Here is a 24457-nt window from a genome sequence, read left to right on the forward strand (position 1 = left end):
CCCACCCAGGCACACCCAATATGGTCACGGTTACCATTCCATGCTGTCCATCACTAAGTGTTGTCATCGTATCTAGGAGGGTTAAAGGTTGATATTTCCGATTTTAAGTGAAATTCACCAGGTAATGAGCAAATGCACGGACACTGAGTGGCTCTTCAACAAGGCAGTACAGCTCGATAGCACAGGGGTTAGTGCAATCGCTTTACACCGCCACGAATGACCGGTCAGGGTTCAATTCTCAGCACTGTCTGTGAGGAGCTTGTATGTTCACATGTCTGCTCTGCTTTCCTCCCACATTCCACAGACAGAGAGTTAGGGGTCAGTGGGTAGAGAGTGCTCAGTGGACAGAGTTAGGGGTCAGTAGGTAAAGAGTGGTCAGTGGACAGAGAGTTAGGGGTCAGTGGGTAGAGAGTGGTCAGTGGACAGAGAGTTAGGGGTCAGTGGGTAGAGAGTGGTCAGTGGATAGAGAGTTAGGGGTCAGTGGGCAGAGAGTTAGGGGTCAGTGGGCAGAGAGTTAGGGGTCAGTGGATAGAGAGTTAGGGGTCAGTGGGTAGAGAGGGGTCAGTGGGCAGAGAGTTAGGGGTCAGTGGGCAGAGAGGGGTCAGTGGGTAGAGAGTTAGGGGTCAGTGGGTAGAGAGTTAGGGGTCAGTGGGCAGAGAGTTAGGGGTCAGTGGGCAGAGAGTTAAGGGTCAATGGGTTGTGGACATGCTATGTTGGCGCTGGAAGCACAGAGACATTTGTGGACTGCCCTCAGCATGATCCTTGCTGATTTAATTTGACCTGAAAGTGCATTTCACTGTATATTTTGATGTATATGTGACAAATAAAGCTAACCTCAAAAAGACAGAGACAGTTACAGACCAAATTCTGGTAAATGGAATTAGTGTGGATGCTCAGCGTGGTAAGGGGGGGGGCACAGACTCAATGGGCCGAATAGCCTCCTATGTGAAACAGGACCTGACCAGATGTGAGCCAGTCCTCTGGGGAGTGGGGTTTACGCTCACACGGACTGTGATGAGGATCATTAGATCAGTTCAGAGGCCAGAGCCCCTATACATTCCCTACATTTTACACACTCTCGGCTCATCCTTAACCCGTACAGCTTCCTGCTCCAACCCCACCCTACTGAGATCCGGTTTGCCAGGTGCCCTGACCACACCAAGACAGGGCAGAGAGTTCTTGGGTTCCCCTCCTTCAGTTAAAGACAGAATTCCTGAGTATCCCCACCCTTGGATGAAGACACATTCTGAACAGCCAAGACAGTGACCTCCCCATCCTACACCCCAACTTGGGATACCCCAGTACCTCTCCTGGGCCATTCAGGGGAACGATTCACCCCCAGTCTGAGTCTCCATGGTGTGGGCACTCAATTCCAAGAGACAACCAGACCAGAGGAGGATCCCTACCAGTGTAGAGACAGACGGCAGACGGGTGGACAGTCAGCAGTTGCCTTTAATGGGATCAGTAAAAGGGGACCAGCCTTTCCTCTCGTGACTTCATTTGACAGCCAGTAGTACTCCAGGCCCATTCACTGTCCCTCCCCCATGTTCTGTCCCATGTTCTCTCCCAGTCACTGTCCGGTCACCACCCGAAGCAACTGCAGAGCCATCTCAGGTTGGTCAGCTGGGATCTGAAAGACAAAACATCAGCGTGACTGTGGAATCAGCCCAATCACCCCACTGTCACAAATCATCCTGTCCTGATCCCCCCTCCAGCCTCTAGCCTAGGACACACTGAGATACCCACCACAGAACCACCCCAACACCAGCCAGCTGCCCCCCTGCCCTCAGGACCACCCCCACCAACTCTGCTTGACCCTGCAGCTCCTGCATCACCCCAGCCCTGGAGAGGGAGGCAGGGGTGGCCAACGCTCCACTCACTGGCCATAAAGTTTTAAAAAAAAAGCAGAACTAGACCATTTGGTCCATCGAGTCTGCTCCGCCATTTCATCATTGCAGATCCATTTCCTGCACCTTCCTTTTCCCCATAACCCTTCATGCCCTGACTAATCTAGAATCTATCAACCTCTGCCTTAAATACACCCATAGACTTGGCCTCCACAGATGCCTGTGACAATGAATTCCACAGATTCGCCACTCTGGTTAGGGAAATCCTTCCTCATCTCTGTTCTAAATGGATGTCCCTCGATTCTGACTCACCATGTGACCTGCTTTCAGCACCCAGAAGAAGCCAAAGTTACGGTAGTGCTTGTAGAAGGCGGCTGTATTGGTGGGGTGAGACCTGGTGTAGAGCGGTCTCCACTGCTGGCTGGAGAAAACTGGCAGACCCCGCCATTTTAACTTCCTCACCCACGCCTCCTGCCCTACACCGCAATGGGGGAGAGAGAGAGAGAGAGATAAAAGTGAGTGGACAGTGAGAGAGAGAGCGCATTCAGAGGGAAGGGTAGTGAGAAAATCCCACCATTGCTATCCCTGGTTCCAATAACCCTGCCACCTTCAGACTGCAGATTATGTGGCCTGTAGCTCCAGCTCCAGCCTTGACCTCAGCTGTCCCCACTTCCAGGCCGAGACCTTCCTCATTGCCACTGGGCCCTGGCCTCCCCTCTCCCACCACTACTCCCCAATCCTGGTAACTCAAGTTCTCCTGTCACCTCTTGGGTCTTCAGAGCCTCCATCTTCCTCCCACCCTACCTTTCCTGAACATTCAACCTTCCCCTCCCCTCTAACACCACCAACTCTCCTCCCATCTGGATCTCAGCTCTAATCCTTGCTGTGTCTTCGCCATTCCCTCCGCCCTTCCCCACTCTGAGGTGCAACATTCTGTCCTCAGCAAGGGTCTCACCTTTGTCCCCTTCATCCGCACCTCAGTCCACCACAACTCCAAGTTTTTCTTCCGTCACTTCTGTCCCCAAGCCTAATTCTTTGGCAAGGATTCTCCACCCTGAACTGATGACCCCTTCTCCCATTCCAACCCTCTTCCTCTTCTTGGACACCCCGCTCCGGTTCTCTACCTGCTCTGAATCTTTTCATCTCTAATTGCCGATGAGACATAATCCGGTGCAACTTCAGTACTCCTCTCTCCTCCTCAAACCTTACCCCACTGAAAGACCAGAAAGCACTGCCCTCAACTCTCTTCACACCAATCCCAGACTTAACCATCAAACTCGCCCACAAAGGAGCTGCTGTTGGACTAACCTCCACCCTGCTGAGGCCAGGCGGCAATTCCCTGACACCTCCTCATTCTTACCCCTTGAAAAGGACTCCACTCTGGACCATCAGAAAATTATCTCTGACACCATCACTGACCTCATCAACTCTTCAGAACTCCCATCCACTGCCACCAAACTCATAATTCCCTTACCCTGCACTGCTCACTTTTACTCCCTACCCAAGATCCATAAACCGGATCGTCCAGTTAAGCCTATTGTCTCTGCCTGCTCCTGCCCCACTGAACACGTGTCCACATACCTCGACTCCATTCTGTCCCCTTTAGTTCAGTCCCTTCCCACCTACATCCATCACACTTCTCTTGTTCTCAATCTCCTCACTAACTTTCATTACCCTGACGGCCTCATTTTCACTGTAGATATCCAGTCCCCACTCTTCTTTCCTCCAAAAAAATGACCTTAAAGCCCTCCACTTCTTGGTCAACAACATACCAACCAGTTCCCCTCCATCACTACCCTCCTCTATCTGGCAGAGCCTGTTCTCACCCTCAACAATTTCTCTTTCGGCTCCACCCACTTTCTGCAGACTCAAGATGTACCCATGAGCACCCACATGGGCCCCAGCTATGCCTGCCTCTTCGTTGGCTACATGGAACAGCCCATTTCCAAGCCTTCCCCAGTAACGCTCCCCAATTCTCCCTCCACTACATTGCTGACTACATTGGTGCTGCTTCGTGCGCCCACGCTGAACTTGTCAATTTCACTAATTTTGCCTCCATCTTCCACCCTGCCCTTAAATTCACTTGGTCCATTCCTGACACCTCCTTCCCCTTTCTCTGTCTCTCTGTTTCCATCTCTGGAGACAAACTGTCTACCAATATCTTTTTATAAACCTAGCGATTCCCATGGCTATCTTGACTATACCTCTCGGCACCCTGTCTCCTGTAAAAATGCTTTTCCCTTTTCTCAGTTCCTTTCTTTCTCCCACATCAGAAATGTCCTCCTTCTTCACAGAACAGGGTTTCCCTTCCTCCTCCATTGATGCTGCGCTCACCTGTATCCCCTCCATTTCCTGAACATCCACGCTCACCCCATCTTTACGCTGTCTTAACAGGGATAGAGTTCTTATCCTCACCTACCATCCCATGAGCCTCCGCATCCAACATATCATTCTCCACATTCGCCGTTTTCAACAAGACCCTACCACCAAACACATCTTTACCTTTCTCTCCACTCTCCACTTTTCCCAGGGATCACTCCCTCCATGATTCCCTTGTCTATTCACCCCTCCCCACTAATCTCCCTCCCGGCACTTCTCCCTGCAAGAGGCCAAAGTGCTACACCTGCCCATAATCTCCTCCCTCGCCTCCATTCAGAAACCCCAAACCACTCCTTCCAGGTGAGGAGACACTTAAGCTCTGAATCTTCTGGGATTGTCTAGTGTATCTGCTGCTCCCAATGCGGCCTCCTCTGTATCGGTGAAACCTGTCAAAAATTGGGTGACCACTTTAAGACCTTAAGACATAGGACCAGAATTAGGCCATTCCATCATGGCTGATCCTGGATCCCACTCAACCCCATACACCTGCCTTCTTGCCATATCATTTGATGCCCTGACAGATCAGGAAACGATCAACTTCTGCCTTAAACATATGCATGGACTTGGCCTCCACTGGACACTGTGGGAGGGCATTCCATAGATTTACTACTCTCTGGCTAAAAAAAAAATTCCTCCTTACCTCTGTTCTAAAGAGTTGCCCCTCAGTTTTGAGGCTGTGCCCTCTAGTTCTGGGTAACACCCACCATAAGAAACTTTCTCTCCACATCCATCCTACCTAGTCCTTTCAACACTCGGTAGGTTTTAAGGAGATTCTCCCACCCCCGAGACCCCGCAATCTTCTAAATTCCAGTGAGTACAGGTCTAATCTCAAATAATAATGAGGCAGCCTACAGAGAAGAAGTTATCACCCTGACACAGTGTTGTCAAGAAAACATCCTCTCCCTCAATGGCCTTCATCACGGAAAAGGATAGAATCAGAGAGGACAGGAAAATTTTTAATTGGGGAAGGGCAAATTATGAGGCTATGAGGCTAGAACTTGCGGGTGTGAACTGGAATAATGTTTCTGCAGGGAAATGTACTATGGACATGTGGCTGATGTTTAGAGATCTCTTGCAGGATGTTAGGGATAAATTTGTCCCGGTGAGGAAGATAAAGAATGGTAGGGTGAAGGAACCATGGGCGACAAGTGAGCTGGAAAATCTAATCAGGTGGAAGAAGGGAGCATACATGAGGTTTAGGAAGCAAGGATCAGATAGGTCTATTGAGGAATATAGGGAAGCAAGAAAAGAGCTTAGGAAGGGGCTGAGAAGAGCAAGAAGGGGGCATGAGAAGGCCTTGGCAAGTAGGGTAAAGGAAAACCCCAAGGCATTCTTCAATGATGTGAAGAACAAAAGGATGATAGGAGTGAAGGTAGGACCAATTAGAGATAAAGGTGGCAAGATGTGCCTGGAGGCTGTGGAAGTGAGCGAGGTCCTCAATGAATACTTCTCTTCAGTATTCACCAATGAGAGGGAACTTGATGATGGTGAGGACAATATGAGTGAGGTTGATGTTCTGGAGCATGTAGATATTAAGGGAGAGGAGGTGTTGGAGTTGTTAAAAAACATTAGGACAGATAAATCTCTGGGGCCTGACGGAATATTCCCCAGGCTGCTCCACGAGGCGAGGGAAAAGATTGCTGAGCCTCTGGCTAGGATCTTTATGTCCTCGTTGTCCACGGGAATGGTACCGGAGGATTGGAGGGAGGCGAATGTTGTCCCCTTGTTCAAAAAAAGGTAGAAGGGATAGTCCGGGTAATTATAGACCAGTGAGCCTTGCGTCTGTGGTGGGAAAGCTGTTGGAAAAGATTCTTTGAGATAGGATCTCTGGGCATTTAGAGAATCATGGTCTGATCAGGGACAGTCAACATGGCTTTGTGAAGGGCAGATCGTGTCTAAAAAGCCTGATAGAGTTCTTTGAGGAGGTGACCAGGCATATAGATGAGGGTAGTGCAGTGGATGTGATCTATATGGATTTTAGTAAGGCATTTGACAAGGTTCCACACAGTAGGCTTATTCAGAAAGTCAGAGGGCATGGGATCCAGGGAAATTTGGCCAGGTGGATTCAGAATTGGCTTGCCTGCAGAAGGCAGAGGGAGTACATTCAGATTGGAGGATTGTGACTAGTGGTGTCCCACAAGGATTGGTTCTGGGACCTCTAATTTTCATGATTTTCATTAACGACCTGGATGTGGGGGTAGAAGGGTGGGTTGGCAAGTTTGCAGACGACACAAAAGTTGGTGGTGTTGTAGATAGTGTAGAGGATTGTCGAAGATTGCAGAGAGACATTAATAGGTTGCAGAAATGGGCTGAGAAGTGGCAGATGGAGTTCAACCCGGAGAAGTGTAAGGTGGTACACTTTGGAAGGACAAACTCCAAGGCAGAGTACAAAGTAAATGGCAGGATACTTGGTAGTGTGGAGGAGCAGAGGGATCTCGGGTTACATGTCCACAGATCCCTGAAAGTTGCCTCACAGGTAAATAGGATAATGAAGACAGCTTATGGGGTGTTAGCTTTCATAAGTCAAGGGTCAGAGTTTAAGAGTCGCGAGGTAATGATGCAGCTGTATAAAACTCTGGTTAGGCCACACTTGGAGTACTGTGTCCAGTTCTGGTCGCCTCACTATAGGAAGGATGTGGAAGCATTGGAAAGGGTACAGAGGAGATTTACCAGGATGCTGCCTGGTTTAGAGAGTATGGATTATGATCAGAGATTAAGGGAGCTAGGGCTTTACTCTTTGGAGAGAAGGAGGATGAGAGGAGACATGATAGAGGTATACAAGATATTAAGAGGAATAGATAGAGTGGACAGCCAGTGCCTCTTCCCCAGGGCACCACTGCTCAATACAAGGGGACATGGCTTTAAGGTAAGGGGTGGGAAGTTCAAGGGGGATATTAGAGGAAGGTTTTTTACTCAGAGAGTGGTTGGTGCGTGGAATGCACTGCCTGAGTCAGTGGTGGAGGCAGATACACTAGTTAATTTAAGAGACTACTAGACAGGTAGATGGAGGAATTTAAGGTGGGGGGTTATATGGGACGCAGGGTTTGAGGGTCGGCACAACAATGTGGGCCAAAGGGCCTGTACTGTGCTGTACTATTCTATGTTCTATAAGTTCAATGTCGAAAAATCAAAGGGGCTGGTTATAGACTACAGGAGAAGAGACAGACGAATCCCTATTGACATCAATGGATCTGGGGTTGAGAGGGTGAACAGCTTTAAGTTCCTCGGTACTCACGTCACCGAGGACCTCACTTAGTCTGTACATACCGGCTATGTGGTGAAAACAGCACAACAGCACCTCTCTCACCTCAGACGGTTGAAGAGGTTTGGTATGGGCCCCCAAATCTGAACAACTTTCTACAGGGGCACATTTGAGAGCATCCTGACTGGCTGCATCACTGCCTGGTATGGGAACTGTACCTCCCTCAATCACAGGTCTCTGCAGAGAGTGGTGTGGATAGCCCAGCACATCTGTAGATGTGAACTTCCCACTAATCAGGACATCTACAAAGACAGGTGTGTAAAAAAGGCCCATAGGATCATTGGGGACCCGAGTCATCCCAACCAATCTTTTATGCTGCAGAAGTGGTACCGCAGCATAAGAGCCAGGACCAACAGGCTCCAGGACAGCTTCTTCCACCAGGTCATCAGTCTGATTAATTCATGCTGATACGATTGCACTTCTATACTGACTGTCCTGTTGTACATACTATTCATTACAAATTACTATAAAGTGCACATTGCATATTTAGATGGAAACATAACATAAAGATTTTTACACCTCATGTACGTGAAGGATGTAAGTAATAAAGTCAATCCAATTCAATTCAGTTCCAAAGCTGCCAAATGCTCATGTGTTAACCCTTTCATTCTGGAATCACCCACACGAACCTCCTCTGGACTCTCTCCAGCTTTGCCGAGCACCTCCATTCCATCTGCCAAAAACGAATTTTCCCGGTACCCAGATATTTTAATTCCGACTTCCATTCCCTTTCCGACATGTTGATCCATGGCCTTCTCTTGTGCCAAGACAAGGCCACCCTCAGGGTGGAGGAGCAGCACCTTATATTTCGTCTGGGTAGCCTCCAACTTGATGGCATGAATATCTATTTCTCTTTCTGGTAATTCTTCCCCTCCCCCTTGCCTCCTCTTCTATTCTCCACTCTAGCCTCTTACCTCTTCTCCTCACCTGTCTATCATCTCTGGTGCCCCTCCACCTTCCTGGCCCATTCTTCTCTCCTATCGGATTTCCCTTCTCCAGCCCTTCACATTCTTCCACTCATCTCCTCCCAGCTTCTTACTTCATCCTACCTCTCTCACCCACCTGGCTTCATCCATCACTTCCTTTCCCTCCCCCCACCCTCTTATTCTGGGATTTTTGCCTCTTCTTTTCCAGTCCTGAAGAAGGGGCTTAGTCAGAAATGTCGACTGTTTATTCATTTCAACGGATGCTGCCTGACCTGCTGAGTTCCTCCAGCATTTTGTGTGTGTTGACAACACAGAGACGGAGAGAGAGAGAAGAAAGGGGGTGGGGTGTGTGAATCTATTTACAATTCTGTATCAATCCCACAACCCTCCCCACAAATGGGAATCAGCATCCATCACCAAGAGCCCCCCCTCCGCCATCAGATTTGTGAGTGGATCAGGAACACTACCTCACTATTCCTTTTGAGGGGCAGATTATTTGAAATGGTGTTTATAGGAGCGAGGATGCCTTTGTACATGAACCTCTGAAAGATACAAAGCAACTGCAGTAACAGACAGGGAGGCAGATATTAATCTGGCCTTTATTGTACGAGGTTTTGAGAAGAGACGTCTGCCTCAGTTCTCCAGGGCATACAGATCCTAAGGAAGGAAAAACAACCCAAGGAGCACAAGGGAAGTTCCTGGAATACCCAGACTTGGACTGTCTCCTTTTCAGTTCACAGAGTAAGAGACGACCTCAGTGAAACATATAAAGCTATATATGTGTGGCCATCAGGTCGGCTGGTGGCGCAGTGAGATCAGTGCCAGGCTCGAGAACGGAGGTGCCCGAGTTCAATCCAGTGACAGACCGCTCCCAAGCGCGCTCTCCATCCGTGCCGGGTTGATGTCGAGCTTGCAACTCGACCTTGTAAAAAAAACACTGCCACCTCCAGTTTAAATTCCCACGTGGAATATTGTGGAGGATCAAATACCCAAACCAGCTATGCTCTAGAACTTGTTCCCAGCAAACTTCTTACTCACGAGTTCCTGGTGCCATGCAGGCAGCAGTTGGTGTAATGAGAGACAGGCCACTGGCTACAGGCACTGACACCAGTCTGTGAAAGAGGACGCAGCGCACGGGAGGGGGTGTACCAAGGGGCAGATGTTACGGTAAGTGACACTGCCATTCTGCTAGTTCCTTAAGAGACCTGTGGGGAAAGGCAGGGACAGCCTTACCCAATGAGTCCACAATCAGGTCCAGCTGTCCATTATAGACTGTGACGTTGACACCTGCAGCCAACAATTGATCAACTGTGTCAATCACCGGCCTCATAAAATCACCCTCCATATTTCTGAAGACCTCATTGGCCTGACCTTTAATGGAAGAGAACATTCTATTAAAATTGTTTCTCATCAGATGCCATCCTCCCATCTCAATTAGAGAGGGCAGTCCCGCCCGTGTTACAGCACAGCCAAGAGCTTTAGACCACATCTACCCTGTGTGTGGCAGAACATTCCCTCACACAAACCCCCGCAACATCCTCATGATTCCCCTCAGCACCAGTGTTGGTAGGTCACCCTGTAGGGTAGGCAGTGCTCCAAGTTTGGTCTAGTGCCGTGTATACTTCCTGCCCATGTATTCTGTGGCCGTACTATTCAGTGAGGCTTTTGTCCTGTCCTTCTGACTTTAAACACCTCTGGACACAAACTTGCTCAGATCCTCTACCCCCCCAATGCAGCACATTCCCTCACCTTGTTTCACCACTTCACACATATCTGGATTAAATCCCATTTCCCAGTATTCTGTCTGGACTATCAATGTCTCTTTCTCTCCTGTCTGTCCACATCTCAGTGAACCTCCAATAATGTTCTCATTTATCTACAAATGTATATGCCCCTAATGACTCAGGTTTCAATCATCAGTACATGGTGCAAAGTGTCACTCAGTCTTTGGAAGAAGACCAAAGTCAGTAAATCTGGAATCGGGTCTAGAGGTTGGAGACCCCATGGTATCCTGAACAATCAGACCCAACAAACTGCAACCTCCTCCCAACCATGATCCCAACACAACTGCAACCTCTTTCCAACGCCACACTGAATCACAAACTCCTTCCCAGCATAATCCCATCACAATCACCTCCAAACACCAATCCCAACATAACCACAACCCCCTTCCAATCCCAGTCTCTAAACAATTGCAACCTCCTCCCAACCATAATCCCAACTGCTACCTCCTCCCAACACGAATCCCAACCGCGACCTCCTCCCAACACGGATCCCAATACAACCACAACCTCAAACTCCTCTCAATGCGACAACTGCTTCCCAATACCAATCCCAACCTCATCTTAAAGCCAATCCCAATACAACCTCAACCTACTCCCAACACCAATCCTAACTTACCCAACCATCCCTCCCCAACCCTACCCTCCTCCCAACACCAGCCTCAATTTCCCCAATATGACCATAACCCTTCCCTTCCCAACCTGACCCTCCTCCCAACACCAACCACAATCTGAACATCCCCTCCTAACCCACCCACCCGAACAATCTCCCCAACCAATCTCAAAACTTCCCAACTCCCCCTCCTCCCGCCCCAGCACCCCCTCACCCATAGCACCCTTCCTCCACCCCTTACCGCCCCACTCTACGAAGTCTGGGATGATCTTTAGCTTCTTCCTTATTGGTCCGTTCATCAGTTCTGCCAGGCTGCGATGTTGCAGGGGATGCACATGTCGTTGGAATAGGCTGACTGAGAGACACAGGTGTTGTCAGTAGGTGCTGGGGGGAGGGACTCGTACTGACCTCTCCCATAGTGTGACCCTCCCTCAGTACCGCCCTCTCCCACGGTGTGACCCAAAAGACATACAAAGGTTAAGCATTACAATAGTGAATTCAAGTGGAAGTACAGTTATTACCACCTTTAATGCACTCAGTTCCCTGGGGGCCATTGTTCACGGAAATCCCCCACTGAACCCCCACGATCACATGCACCCTCACCCTGGTGTGTATGTGGCTCTGGAAGAGGGGCTTGTGGTCAGATCGGGCAGAACCCTCGACATCTCATTGACTGGACCTGCGAATGGCCATCTTGGCCAGCTGCAAGAGCAAGCCCACCAGGACATCCTCTGAGCAGCCCCCCCACTTACTACCAGCCCATATACCAGGACCGTGGGGCTGCAGTACTGGCAGAACATGAGGAGCAGCCCCTTCAGCTATTCAAACAAGTGCTGCAACCTCTCACACTCCACATAGACATGGACCACTGACCCCTCCGATCCACAGACAGGACACGTGAGTGGGGCATCAGTGAACCTGCTCTGATTTCTATTACACAGTAGTGCCCAGTGCAGCACCATCCACCCCAAGTCCCCAATGTACCGGGGAAAGACTCCTGCATAGAGAGACTAACACTGGGGATCTCCCTCACCGCCTGATGGGAAGACGAACTGTCACGGCGTTTCCAGACAGCAGGCAGGGGCAAAGAAGTGAAAAGTGTGCAAGAGAGCATTGGCACATCACAGAATGGCACAGCAGGTAACTCCAGGAGGCAGCTCATGCTGTGTGGGACTGGCTCCCAAAGGAGATTTTGGGGTTTGGGTCCCACAAGCGCCAACGGTGGAGCAGGGTTGGTGTGGTCGGAGCCATCCGCACCCGTCCTGCCAGGATGTGAAACCACCTCCCCCACAGCCCCGCATGCTGCTTCCTGCAGGCGCTCTCTGACTATAGGAGACCCTATCCCAGACCTGTGGCAGCTCACACATCGTGGAACGACTGATGCTTCCCTCAGGGAGCCACAAACCCTGCCGATGTCAGTGCCTCCAGCGTGTCGACTCTCGGAGAGTGCTCAGTGAACATGTATCTATGCAGGGTCCTGAAGCAGTGAGCTGCTAGCTGGATCCCTGTGCACACCAGTGACTGATGCCCTCCTCACTCAGAAGACACAGGACCACAGCAGAGACCCAATGCCTCCAGTTGCCTCACAGTCCTCCACCAGCTTCCTCTGGGTTTTGGTGACAAATAGAGTGGGCAGGACTAAAGTGACCAGCCGGTACAAAAACATGGAGGCTATCAGCTGATTAATGACCAATATTCTGCCCGGTATAAGATTACGTGGAGTAGACCCGACCAGCGTCCCAACCAGGCAGTAACTTTCGAATCTAGGTCCTGCCAGCTTGCCTGCTGAGTCTCCACAGTGGATCTGAGGTGCACCCCCAGACAGAGGAGGTACGTGGTGCTCCACATAAATGGTCTTAGCTCTGACGAGGATTCCATCTCCCACTGACCCACTAAAAGACCAGAGCACTTGCTCCTCTTGACCCTAGCAGAGGACGCAGCTCAGGAGATCTGCTGGCAGTGTTGCTTCAACAGGGTCAGTGATCGTACGGAGGAGATCGCTGGCATAAGCTGAAAGGACTACCTTCATCTCCGGCTCGCGAAGAACCAGATCTGTCAACGGCTTCTGTAGGTGGCAGTGGAAAGGCTCTACACAGAGTACAGTTGCCCCAATGGGCAGCCCTGACACAGCCCCCTCATGAAGCAAATGGGTGCCGTCAAGAGTGGCAGCATACAACAGACGGACACAGGCAAGAAAACGTGATCCGAGTCTGAACACGTGCAGACTCCTGAGGAATTAGTTATGATTCACCCTGTCAAATGCCATCTCCTGATTGAGAGAGAGAGAAAGGCAACTGACAGGCCTACCTCACAGGACGGATGGACAAGGTATTCCTTGCAAAAGAGTCAGACCCACCACAGCCTCAGGGAGGGGAAAGCCCTGTGCTCTCCCCTCCACGCTTCCTAAAACAGACAGAATGACCATCCATCCATACCAGGCAGTGGTCTGAGAATGGAGGCCGCTGACACGTGGCAGATATGTGTCCTGGAAATTTGTAGTTGGTTGAGTTGCAAACCTCAGGCACAGGAGTCAGAATGGAGGTTCCACCATTCGTCGACCAAGTCGAAAGATCCAAGCAGCTGCACTGATGCTCAACTGCCATGAGGACACACTTACCTCAAAGTAGCCAACAGCACAGCCATCTCCCAAAACAGGGACATGCACATTAACAAAGTATAATGGTCCATCACCCAAGCACATGGCGAGATGCAGCAGGCAGCCTGGCTTGAGCTGATTTACTTTCAGTAAATCCGGCTGGAAGTTTGGGGGCAACAATATCACCACCCTGCTTGAATTGGAGCTGAGGTGACTCACGTAGACCTTCCCACGCCAATTCAGGAGCCAGGTGAATTTGTCTCCTGGAACGTGTGTGTTTTCTGCAGGAAGCTCACTGCATATCTCCGTTCCCCAAGGACCGAGAGATGGTGGAATCCGTGGTACATCTCCCTGTCGCCATTGATATTACTCACTACTCTGACCTTCATGAAAGTACTACGTCTTCTTGCCAACACCCAGGCCAGTGGGAGTAGGCCTCCTTACCCTGCGCCTATCCACCCCTACCGGGCTTTCAGGAACTCACAGAAACGGCGTCGCTCTGTCATGACTTCCCACTTCTTTTTAAGGGATGTGTGAACGGATTGCATGATCCCAGGCAGGTGCACCCATTGGTCATTGGCAAGTGATAGAGTCATAGAGAAGAACAGCACAGAAGCCGGCCCTTCAAACTTCTAGTTCACGCCAAATCATTTAACCTGCCTACTCCCATCGGCCTACACCAGGACCATAGCCCTTCATACTCCTGCCATCCATGTACCTGTCCAAACTTCTCTTAAACATTGAAATCAGGCTAGCATGCAGAATTTGTGAAGGTAGCTCGTTCCACATTCTTATGGCCCTCTGAATGAAGTTTCCCCTCATGTTCTGCTTAAGCATTTCACTTTTTATCCTTAACCCAAGACCTCTGGTTGTAGTCCCACCCAACCTCAGTACAAAAAGCCTGCTTACATTTACAGTATCTATACACTTTATAATTTTGTATACTACTATCAAATTTTCTCCCAATTTTCTACATTTCTAACTTATTCAATATTTCCATATAACATTGTTGTAAATTTTCTTTTCATAGTAGTCATAGTCATACTTTATTGATACCGGGGGAAATTGGTTCTCTGTACTCTTTCAACCTTGTTTACATCTTTCTTGTAGGTAGGTGACCAAAACTACACACTCTTCAAATTAGGCCTCACCAAAACCTTATACAACTTCAACATAACATCCCATCTCCTGTAATCAATATATCGATTTATGAAGGTCTATGTGCCAAAATTTCTTTTTTTATCACCCGATCTACCTGTGCTGCCACCTTCAATGAATGATGACCCTGTATTCTCAGATCCCTTTGTTTGGACACACTCCTCAGTGCCCTACCGTTCACTGTGTAAGACCTACGCTGGTTGGTCCTAAATAAGTGCAAGACCTCACACTTTTCTGCATTGAATTTCATCTGCCATTTTTTAGCCCATTTTTCCAGCTGGTCTAGATCCCACTGACAGACATGATACTCTTCCTCGCTGTTCACTACATCCCCAATCTTGGTGTCATCTGCAAATTTACCAATCAAGTTAACCACATTATCATCCAGATCATTGATATGGATAACAAACAACAACAGACACAGCACTGATCCACGTGTCCTCCAGTCAAAGAGGCAACACTCTACTACCACTCTATGGCTTCACCTGCAAAGCCCATGTCTTATCCAATTTACTACCTCATCCTGAATGCCAAGCAACTGAATTTCTTGACTAACCTCCCATGTCGGACCTTGTCAAATACCTTCATCGACTTTCCTGGTAACTTCCTCAAAAAACTCCTCAAGACTGGTTAGACATGACTTACCACACATGAAGCCATGTTGACCATCCTTAAGCAGTACCTATCTATCCAATTATTCATAGCTGGTACCTTAGAATACCTTCCAATAACTTTCCCACTACTGAGGTCAGACTCACCGGCCGATAATTTCCCGGTTTATGTTTCCAGCTTTTCTTAGGTAGCAGAAGAACATTGGCTATCCTGCAATCCTCTGGTACCTCGCCTGTCACTAAAGATGATTTAAATATTGCTGGAAGGGCCCCAGCAATTTCTGCACTTGCCTCCTGCAGGGTCCAAGGGAAATCTTGTCAAGCCCTGGGGATTTAACCATCCGAATTTGCCTCAAGACAGCAAGCACCTCCTCCTCTGTAATCTGTATAGGGTCCAAGAAGCTGATGCTGTTATAAGACCATAAAATATAGGAGCAGAATTAGCCATTTGGCCCATCAAATTTGCTCCACCATTTCATCATGGCTGATCCAATTTTCCTCTCAGACCCAAGTCTCCTGCCTTCTCTCTGTTTCCCTTCATGTGCTGACCATTCAAGAATCTGTGAAGTTCTGCCTTAAATATACACAAAAACTTGGCCTCCACATACACCTGTGGCAACAAATTCCACAGATTCACCACTCCTGCTAAAGAAATTCCACCTCAGCTCTGTTTTAAGTGGATGTCCCTCTATTTAGAGGATGTGTCCTTGGTCTAAGACTGCCCCACCATTCTCTCTTGTCAAAGGCAGGTCGTGCTTTACAAGCCTGATTGAATTTTTTTAAGATGTGACAAAACACGTTGATGAAGGTAGAGCAGTAGATGTGGTGTATATGGATTTCAGCAAGGCATTTGATAACGTACCCCATGCAAGGGTTATTGAGAAAGTAAGGAGGCATGGGATCCAAGGGGACCTTGCTTTGTGGATCCAGAATTGGCTTACCCACAGAAGGCAAAGAGTGGTTGTATTCAGGTCATATTCTGCATGGAGGTCGGACACCCGTGGTGTGCCTCAGGGATCTGTTCTGGGACCTCTTCTCTTCATAATTTTTATCAATGACCTGGATGAGGAAGTGGAGGGATGGGTTAGTAAATTTGCTGATGACACAAAGGTTGGGGGTGTTGTGGATAGTGTGGAGGGCTGTCAGAGTTTACAGTGGGACATTGATAGGATGCAAAATTGGGCTGAGAAGTGGCAGCTGGAGTTCAACCCAGATAAGTGAGAGGTGCAAACACGAGGAAATCTGCAGATGATGGAAATTCAAGCAACACACACAAAAAATTACTGTTGAACACAGCAGGCCAGGCAGCATCTACAGGAAGAGGTAGGTGGTTCATTTTGGTAGGTCAAATATGATGGCAGAATATAGTATTAATGGTAAGACTCTTGGCAGTGTGGAGGATCAGAGGGATCTTGGGGTCTGAGTCCATAGGATACTCAAAGCTGCTGTGCAGGTTGACTCTGTGGTTAAGACTGCAATGGCCTTCATCAACCGTGGGATTGAGTTTAAGAACAAAGAGGTAATATTACAGGTAATGTGGACCCTGGTCAGACCCTACTTAGAGTACTGTGCTCAGTTCTGATCACCTCACTACAGGAAGGATGTAGAAACTATAGAAAGGGTACAGAGGAGATTTACAAGGATGTTGCCTGAATTGGGGAGCATGTCTTATGAGAATAGGTTGAGTGAACTCGGCCTTTTCTCCTTGGAGTAACAGAGGATGAGAGGTGACCTGATAGAGGTGTATAAGATTATGAGAGGCATTGATTGTGTGGATAGTCAGAGGCTTTTTCCCAGGGCTGAAATAGCTATCACGAGAGGGCACAGTTTTAAGGTGTTTGGAAGTAGGTACAGAGGAGATGTCAGGGGTAAGTTTTTTTTTATATACACAGAGAGTGGTGAGTGCGTGGGATGGGCTGCCAGCAATGGTGGTGGAGGTGGATACGATAGGGTCTTTTAAGAGGGCTACGGGTAACCCTAGGTAATTTCTAAAGTATGTACATGTTTGGCATAGCACTGTGGGCCAAAGTGCCTGTATTGTGCTCTAGTTTTTCTATGTTTCTATCCACTCTATCAAGGCCTTTCACCATTTGATGCCCAGTGAGGTCACCCCTCATTCTTCTGAATTCTAGTGAGTACAGGCCCAGAGCCATCAAACACTCCTCATATGACAAGCCATTCAATCCGGAATCATCTTAGTGAACCTCCTTTGAACTCTCCTCACTTTCAGCACATCCTTTCCAAGATAAGGGGCCTCAAAACTGCTCACAATACTCCAAGTGAAGCCTCACCAGGGTTTTAGAACATCGCATTTGCTGCCCCACGGTCTCAACCTGCAAATTAACCTATAGTGAGCCCTGCATAAGGACTCCCAAGTCCTTTTGCACCTCAGTTTTTTTGTATTTCCTCTCCACTTAGACAATAGTCAATCCTTTCATTTTTTTCTACCGAAGTGCATGACCATACACTTCCCGACACTGTGTTCCATCTGCCATTTTTCTGCCCATTCTCCTAATCTGTTCAAGTCTTTCTGTAGCCTCTCTACTTCCTCAAAACTACCTGCCCTCCACCTACATTCCTATTGTTTGCAAATTTTGCAACAAAGCCATCAATTCCATCATCCAAACCATCGACACATAATGTAAAAAAATCTGTCCAACAAGGACCCCTGTGGAACACCACTAGTCCCAGGCAGCCAGTTAGAAAAGGCCCCCTTTATTCCAACTCTTTTCCTCCTGCCAATCAGCCACTGCCTTATCCATGGTAGAATCTTTCTTGTAATACCATGGACTCGTAGCTTGTTAAGCAGCCTCATGTGTGACACCTTGTCAAAGGCCTTCTGAAAATCCAAGTACACAACATAAACGAATTCTCCTTTGTCTATCCTGCTTGTTATTTCTTTAATGAATTCCAACAGATTTGTTAGCCAAGATTTTCCTTGAGGAAACCATGCTGACTATGGCCTATTTTATCATGTACCTTCAAGTACACTGAGACCTCATCCTTTATCATTGACTTCTATAGACTCTATCCATCTCCTCAGATGCAAATACAGATGCAAAAAATTCATTTAAGATCTTCCCATCTCTTTTGGCTCCACGCATCGATCACCATTCTGATCTTCCAGAGGACCAATTTTGTCCCTTGCAATTCTTTTTCTCTTAACATATCTACAGAATTCCTTAGGATTCTCCTTCACCTTGTCTGCTAGAGCAACTTCATGCCTTTTTTTTAGCCCTCCTGATTTCTTTCTTGAAAGATACGAATGCCCTCCTAATTTCTTTAAGTGTTCTCCTGCATTTCTTACACTGCATAAGCACCTCATTAGTTCATACCTGCAACACACTTTCTTTATTTTTCTTAACCAAAGCCTCAATATCTCTTGAAAACCGTGGTTACCTATATCTGTTATCTTTACCTCTTATTCTGACATGCACACTTTGTACTCTCAAAATTTCACTTTTGAAGGCCTCCCACTTACCAAGTACACCTTTTCCAGAAAGAGCCTGTCCCAATTCACACTTGCCAGAACCTTTCTGAAACTATCAAAATTGGCCTTTCTCCAATTTAGAATCACAGACTCCACCTATCTATTTGCATATTTAATTTGAAACTAGTGGTATTGTGATCATTGGATGCCAAGTGTTCACCTGCACAAACTTCTGTCACCTGCCCTGTCTCAGTCTCTAATAGCAGGTCCAGTATCAATCTCAGGACTCAGGAGACCCGGACCCCGCTCCTCCTGGGTTGGTAATAGCACCCACAGCCTGTTCCTGAGGCAGTGCAGGTCAGGACTGGCCCTCCTGGGTTGGTAATAGCACCCACAGTCTGTTCCTGAGGCAGGGCAGGGCAGGGCAGGGCAGGGCAGGGCAGGGCAGGGCAGGGCAGGGCAGGGCAGGGCAGGGCAGGGCAGGGTAGGACTGGCCCTCCTGGGTTGGTAATAGCACCCACAGTCTGTTCCTGAGGCGAGGCGAGGCGAGGCAGGGCAGGGCAGGGCAGGGCAGGGCAGGGCAGGGCAGGGCAGGGCAGGGCAGGGCAGGGCAGGGCAGGGCAGGACTGGCCCTCTGCTGACTGCCACTGCTCTCCCTGGTTTGGGCATTCCATCGGCCTTCTCAAAGTCCTCGGCCTCACTCACCTCTGCATCCGTGTCACCTCAGTTATCCATCCCTGGGGGGGGGGGGTAACACGAAGCAGTAGCAACCTCCCCACTTATCGTGACCCTGGCAATCCACTGCTTCAGTGAGTACGTTGATCCCGTATTCCAGATCCATTGGACACTGGGGCCCAGTGACCTCCAGAAGGGAACTTTGCTTCTATAGAGGCTACAGTCTAACCCCACAGGTGACCCCCCACCCCGCCCCCCGGCCACAAGCAACTCCGTGTCCATCAGTGTTAATCCCCTCCCCGGCAGGTGCATGATCCGAGCACTCTACTCCATGCCCCGTTAGACAACCCCTGTTCGGCAGGGCTACCCATCAAACAAGAGGCTACAAGCTCAGGAGACGCTGTCTCGGCTGAGAGCGAGTCTCTTTCCACGGATGGTTCCTGAGTCATGGGACCAGCTTCCTGCTCCAGGGCGGCGTGCCCCAAGTATGCAGCCTTTTGCAGGGCTAAATCTTCCCCCTCAGTTGGTTCCCTATTTTTAGATAGAGGGTACGCACCTCTTCCTTGTTGTCAGTTGACGTGGGGAGGTCCTGTGACCTTCATTTCCGAGGGACTCTGGGTTCCCTCCTTTCATGGCTTCTCCAGACCCTTGGTGAGCTGCAGAGAGATTCATGTCCTCCAGGCTGGGATAAGGAAAGGCCCTGGTTCTTTCTCCTGCAGTGGAGAAGCCTGGAGATTTGTTTTCTTCCTCTTGGCCTTCCAGCCCTTTACCTCAACCCACCCCTCCTCACCAACCATGCCACGCTCGTCCCTGCCACCCCTGCCATCGGGTCGGGGGGGGAGGGGGAAGTCCTGTGGAGTTGGCTGCCTGGCGTTTCGGGCAAGTCTTACAAATGTGCCCAGACTCTTCGCAGACAAGACCACATGGCTGGCCGGTTGCCCACCGAATTTTGTAATGCTCCCTCCGGTGCCACACATGAAAGTACCCCTCAGCATGCCCCAGCCAATCCAGCTCCGTGAATACCTTAGGGTGGAAAGTACACCCCTGCTCAAAATGACCTCCGCTTGTCTTGAGCAGTATACGGGTGACCGGCAACCTCGCCCCACCCAAAGAACACAGCTGAGGGAGGAGGTCTGCTTGCTGGAGGTGAAGGTGCACGTTATAGAGGGCCACCTTGTGTATGGGGCCTGACACCGCCTCTATCAACACGGAGACCCCTTCCACCTTTACCACACTACGTATGGCCAGGGACACCTCTTTTAGCAGACCGTAGGCAGAAAGGGGACTTTTGGTGCATCTTACTGATCCCAATAACGCCCTTATCCCCACCCACAGGCACAGGCATGAGAGCCAACTTCTGCATTTGCTCTCGGAGGTGCAGTGATATCACACTGCACTACGAGTTTTTAAAGTTATCAGTCTGAAAGGTAACAGCCCTTCAAGAGTTCTTTTGTCAGAAGCTACAGCTCCTGTGGAGGAGTGAGGTCTCACCATTTTGGAGCCGCAGCCCCACACAGTCAGAAATAAAATGCCGCTGAATGAACTCAGTCACAACACTTATCAATCTTTTGAAGAGCAGTTCTGAGACGAGAGAAAGAATAGTAGTCTCCTCCAGACGGGCAGGGAAATCTGCGTGATGAAACTGCAGTACTGTCCATCCTGGTGCCTGGCCAGGCCACTCTGATGTATACCGTCCAAGCAAAAGTCAAGGTTTCGCTGCAAAACTTTTCTCCCAGTTGTCCCACACGAGTACTCCAACTGGGAGATGATTTACTGATGTTATCAACTGGTGAAATCCGTCCCAGCTCCCAGCTAAAGTTACAGACATAAACCTTGGCAATCCGCCAGCCAACGTCGCTGCCACAGTCTGAGCACAGACTCAACAAAACCTGGGAAAATAGCATTCCTCTGAGAAGGAAACTGCTGCAGTCCCCCTGCCAAAGATGAAACACCTCTCTCCTACACCTTCCTCCATCCTTGTCACTGTTCTACAGGGTTTGTTCTGAGATAAATTGACTTTCTCAAGACCTCACGCACCACCATCTGTCCCACAGTGTGACCCTCCCTCAGTACCACCCCTTCACCACCCTCTCCCTGGAGCAGATCTCCCCCTAATCACAGACCCAGGTGTTGACTCCTCTCTCCGGGAGATTGCTGTGGGCTCTGTTCCTTCAGGATGTTGTAGAAGTTCACGCCATTTGTGCACTGCCAGAGAACAGGGACCTGTTACTGTGAACAGCCCCCATCCGAGTCCAACCCCATCATCCCAGGACAAACCCCGGAACCCAATGACCTTCCTCACCCCTGCACCATCCCAGGACAGGACAAACTCCAAAACCCACTGACCTCCCCCCACCCCCGCACTGTCCCAGGACAAACCCCAGAACCCACTGACCTCCCCCCACCCCTGCACCATCCCAGGACAGGACAAACTCCAAAACCCACTGACCTCCCCCCACCCCCACACTGTCCCAGGACAAACCCCAGAACCCACTGACCTCCCCTCACCCCCGCACTGTCCCAGGACAAACCCCAGAACCCACTGACCTCCCCCCACCCCCGCACTGTCCCAGGACAAACCCCGGAACCCACTGACCTACCCCCACTCCCGCACTGTCCCAGGACAAACCCCGGAACCCACTGACCTCCCCCCACCCCCGCACCGTCCCAGGACAAACCCCAGAACCCACTGACCTCCCCTCACCCCCGCACTGTCCCAGGACAAACCCGGAACCCACTGACCTCCCCCCACCCCCGCACTGTCCCAGGACAAACCCCAGAACCCACTGACCTCCCCCCATCCCCGCACTGTCCCAGGACAAACCCCAGAACCCACTGACCTCCCCCCACCCCTGCACCATGCCAGGACAAACCCCAGAACCCACTGATCTCCCCCACCCCTGCACCATGCCAAGACAAACCCCAGAACCCACTGATCTCCCCCCACCCCCACACTGTCCCAGGACATACCCCAGAACCCACTGATCTCCCCCCACCCCCGCACCATCCCAGGACAAACCCCAGAACCCACTGACCTCCCCCACCCCCGCACTGTCCCAGGACTAACCCCAGAACCCACTGACCTCCCCCACCCCCGCACTGTCCCAGGACAAACCCCCGAACCCACCGACCTCCTCCCACCCCCGCACCATCCCAGCACAAACCCAACCTCCTGCAACTCAGACTCCACCTCTCTGCGTTACAGGTCACGTCAGCACCCCAAGTCCTCACCGGCATCCCTCACCCTGCGCCAGACCACGATCTGTGACAAACCCCGCCCAAGCCACGACTCCCCCTGCCCCGAGAGGCAGACGGCAGTCAGCTCACCCTCTCAATGATGTCCTCAGTCTGGGCCCACAGCTCGGTAGCCTGCTGGTATTGCCCGGCTTCGATGGCTGCCTGGACCTTGGCTGCAGTGGCACTGACCTCGTCCAGGCCCCGGTCATCTAGCAGAGACTGTAGGCAGGGCAGTCAGACGGGGAAGTGAGGGGTGCGGAGGTGGGCAAATAGGTCAGACAGAGAGAGCATTCAGGGCTCAGCGAGGCCACAGGTTGGGGGAGACGACAGTGACAATGTTGGAGGAACGGTCAGTCAGGGATGAGGGGGCGGAAGAGATGAGAACTGGTTGGGTCAGGGTGATATAGGGCGGGCGACGGGGTGGGGGGGATCGAACAGGGTGGGCGACAAGGACCGATTGGGTGACACAGCCCACCTGCCAACTCACCATGCTGTGAAGGAAGGGTCCCCAGGAGAGAACTGAGTCTGTGAGAACAGGGGAGAAAACTGTCAGTATCTGATGGAGGAGTTGCTTCCCTACCCACTGACCCTCCCCTCCCCTCTCCACACACAAACTCCCAAATATCCCAGCTCTCCAAATCCCTCAAACTCCAAACTTGCCCCCTTCCCACCCAGACTGTCCCCTCCCCCACCCAAGGAGAGTCAAGCCACTCCTGTTCTGGCTTTGTCCCCAACTGCCCCCTCCCTTAGCCTCCCCCCACCCCCAGTACAGTACATACCTAGTGGGGAGATCCAGGAATCACCCAGGGCCACCCCAGCAAAGAGGCACTTGACCTTCTTGTGGACCACAGCCTGTGGGGGGAGACCCAGTCACCGTCTGTATCAGCTCACATCCCCCCGTCCCGTCCGACCACCACAGCTATCCTGGGCGAGAACCCCACCCCTGGCTCAGAAGGGTAGGGAAAGGAAGAGGATGGCAGCAGTGATAGGGGATTCTATAGTTAGGGTGTCAGACAGGTAATTCTGTGGACGCAGGAAAGAAACACGGATGGTAGTTTGCCTCCCCGGTGCCAGGGTCCGGGATGTTTCTGATCGCGTCCATGATATCCTAAAGTGGGAAGGAGAACAGCCAGAGGTCGTGGTACATATTGGTACCAACGACATAGGTAGGAAAAGGGAGGAGGTCCTGAAAACAGACTACAGGGAGTTAGGAAGGACGTTGAGAAGCAGGACCTCAAAGGCAGTCATCTCAGCGTTACTGCCTGTGCCACGTGACAGTGAGTATAGGAATAGAGTGAGCTGGAGGATAAATGTGTGGCTGAGGGATTGGAGCAGGGGGCAGGGATTCAGATTTCTGGATCATTGGGACCTCTTTTGGTAGAGGTGTGACCTGTACAAAAAGGGCAGGTTGCACTTGAATCTGAGGGGGACCAATATCCTGGCAGGGAGGTTTGCTAAGGCTATTGGGGAGAGTATAAACTAGAATTGATGGGGGGCGGGAACCGAACTGAAGAAACGGAGGAAGGAGCGGTTGGCTCACAAATCGAGAAAGCTTGTAGACAGTGTGAGGGGGAGGATAGGTAGATAATAGAGAAGGCATATGCTCAGACTGATGGTTTAAGGTGTGTCTATTTAAATGCAAGGAGTATCATGAACAAAGCAGATGAGCTTAGAGCGTGGATCAGTACTTGGAGCTATGATGTTGTGGCCATTACAGAGACTTGGATGGCTCAGGGGCAGGAATGGCTGCTTCAAGTGCCAGGCTTTAGATGTTTCAGAAAGGACGGGGAGGAAGGCAAAAGAGGTGGGGGCGTGGCACTGCTGATCAGATATAGTGTCACGGCTGCGGAAAAGGAGGAAGCCATGGAGGGATTGTCTACTGAGTCTCTGTGGGTGGAAGTTAGAAACAGGAATGTGTCAATAACTCCACTGGGTGTTTTTT

The 24457-nt window shown here is 50.3% G+C and overlaps 1 protein-coding gene across 1 annotated transcript in view; it reads right to left on the bottom strand.

Annotated features, from left to right (window-relative positions):
* Positions 1-1434: 1434 nt before the first annotated feature.
* The window catches only part of scpep1 (serine carboxypeptidase 1), a 47958-nt gene continuing 24935 nt past the window's right edge, over positions 1435-24457 (bottom strand). The window contains exons 6-13 of the mRNA XM_072242497.1: positions 23295-23367; positions 23003-23040; positions 22606-22734; positions 21402-21483; positions 11050-11163; positions 9648-9785; positions 2160-2323; positions 1435-1630 (exon numbers count right to left, since the gene is read on the bottom strand). Of these exons, the coding sequence (XP_072098598.1) occupies positions 1571-1630; positions 2160-2323; positions 9648-9785; positions 11050-11163; positions 21402-21483; positions 22606-22734; positions 23003-23040; positions 23295-23367 (798 nt within the window). The 3' untranslated portion in view covers positions 1435-1570. The remainder of the gene's footprint in view (positions 1631-2159; positions 2324-9647; positions 9786-11049; positions 11164-21401; positions 21484-22605; positions 22735-23002; positions 23041-23294; positions 23368-24457) is intronic.

This window comes from Mobula birostris, chromosome 24 (assembly GCF_030028105.1).
Source record: "Mobula birostris isolate sMobBir1 chromosome 24, sMobBir1.hap1, whole genome shotgun sequence".
Taxonomy (NCBI): domain Eukaryota; kingdom Metazoa; phylum Chordata; class Chondrichthyes; order Myliobatiformes; family Myliobatidae; genus Mobula; species Mobula birostris.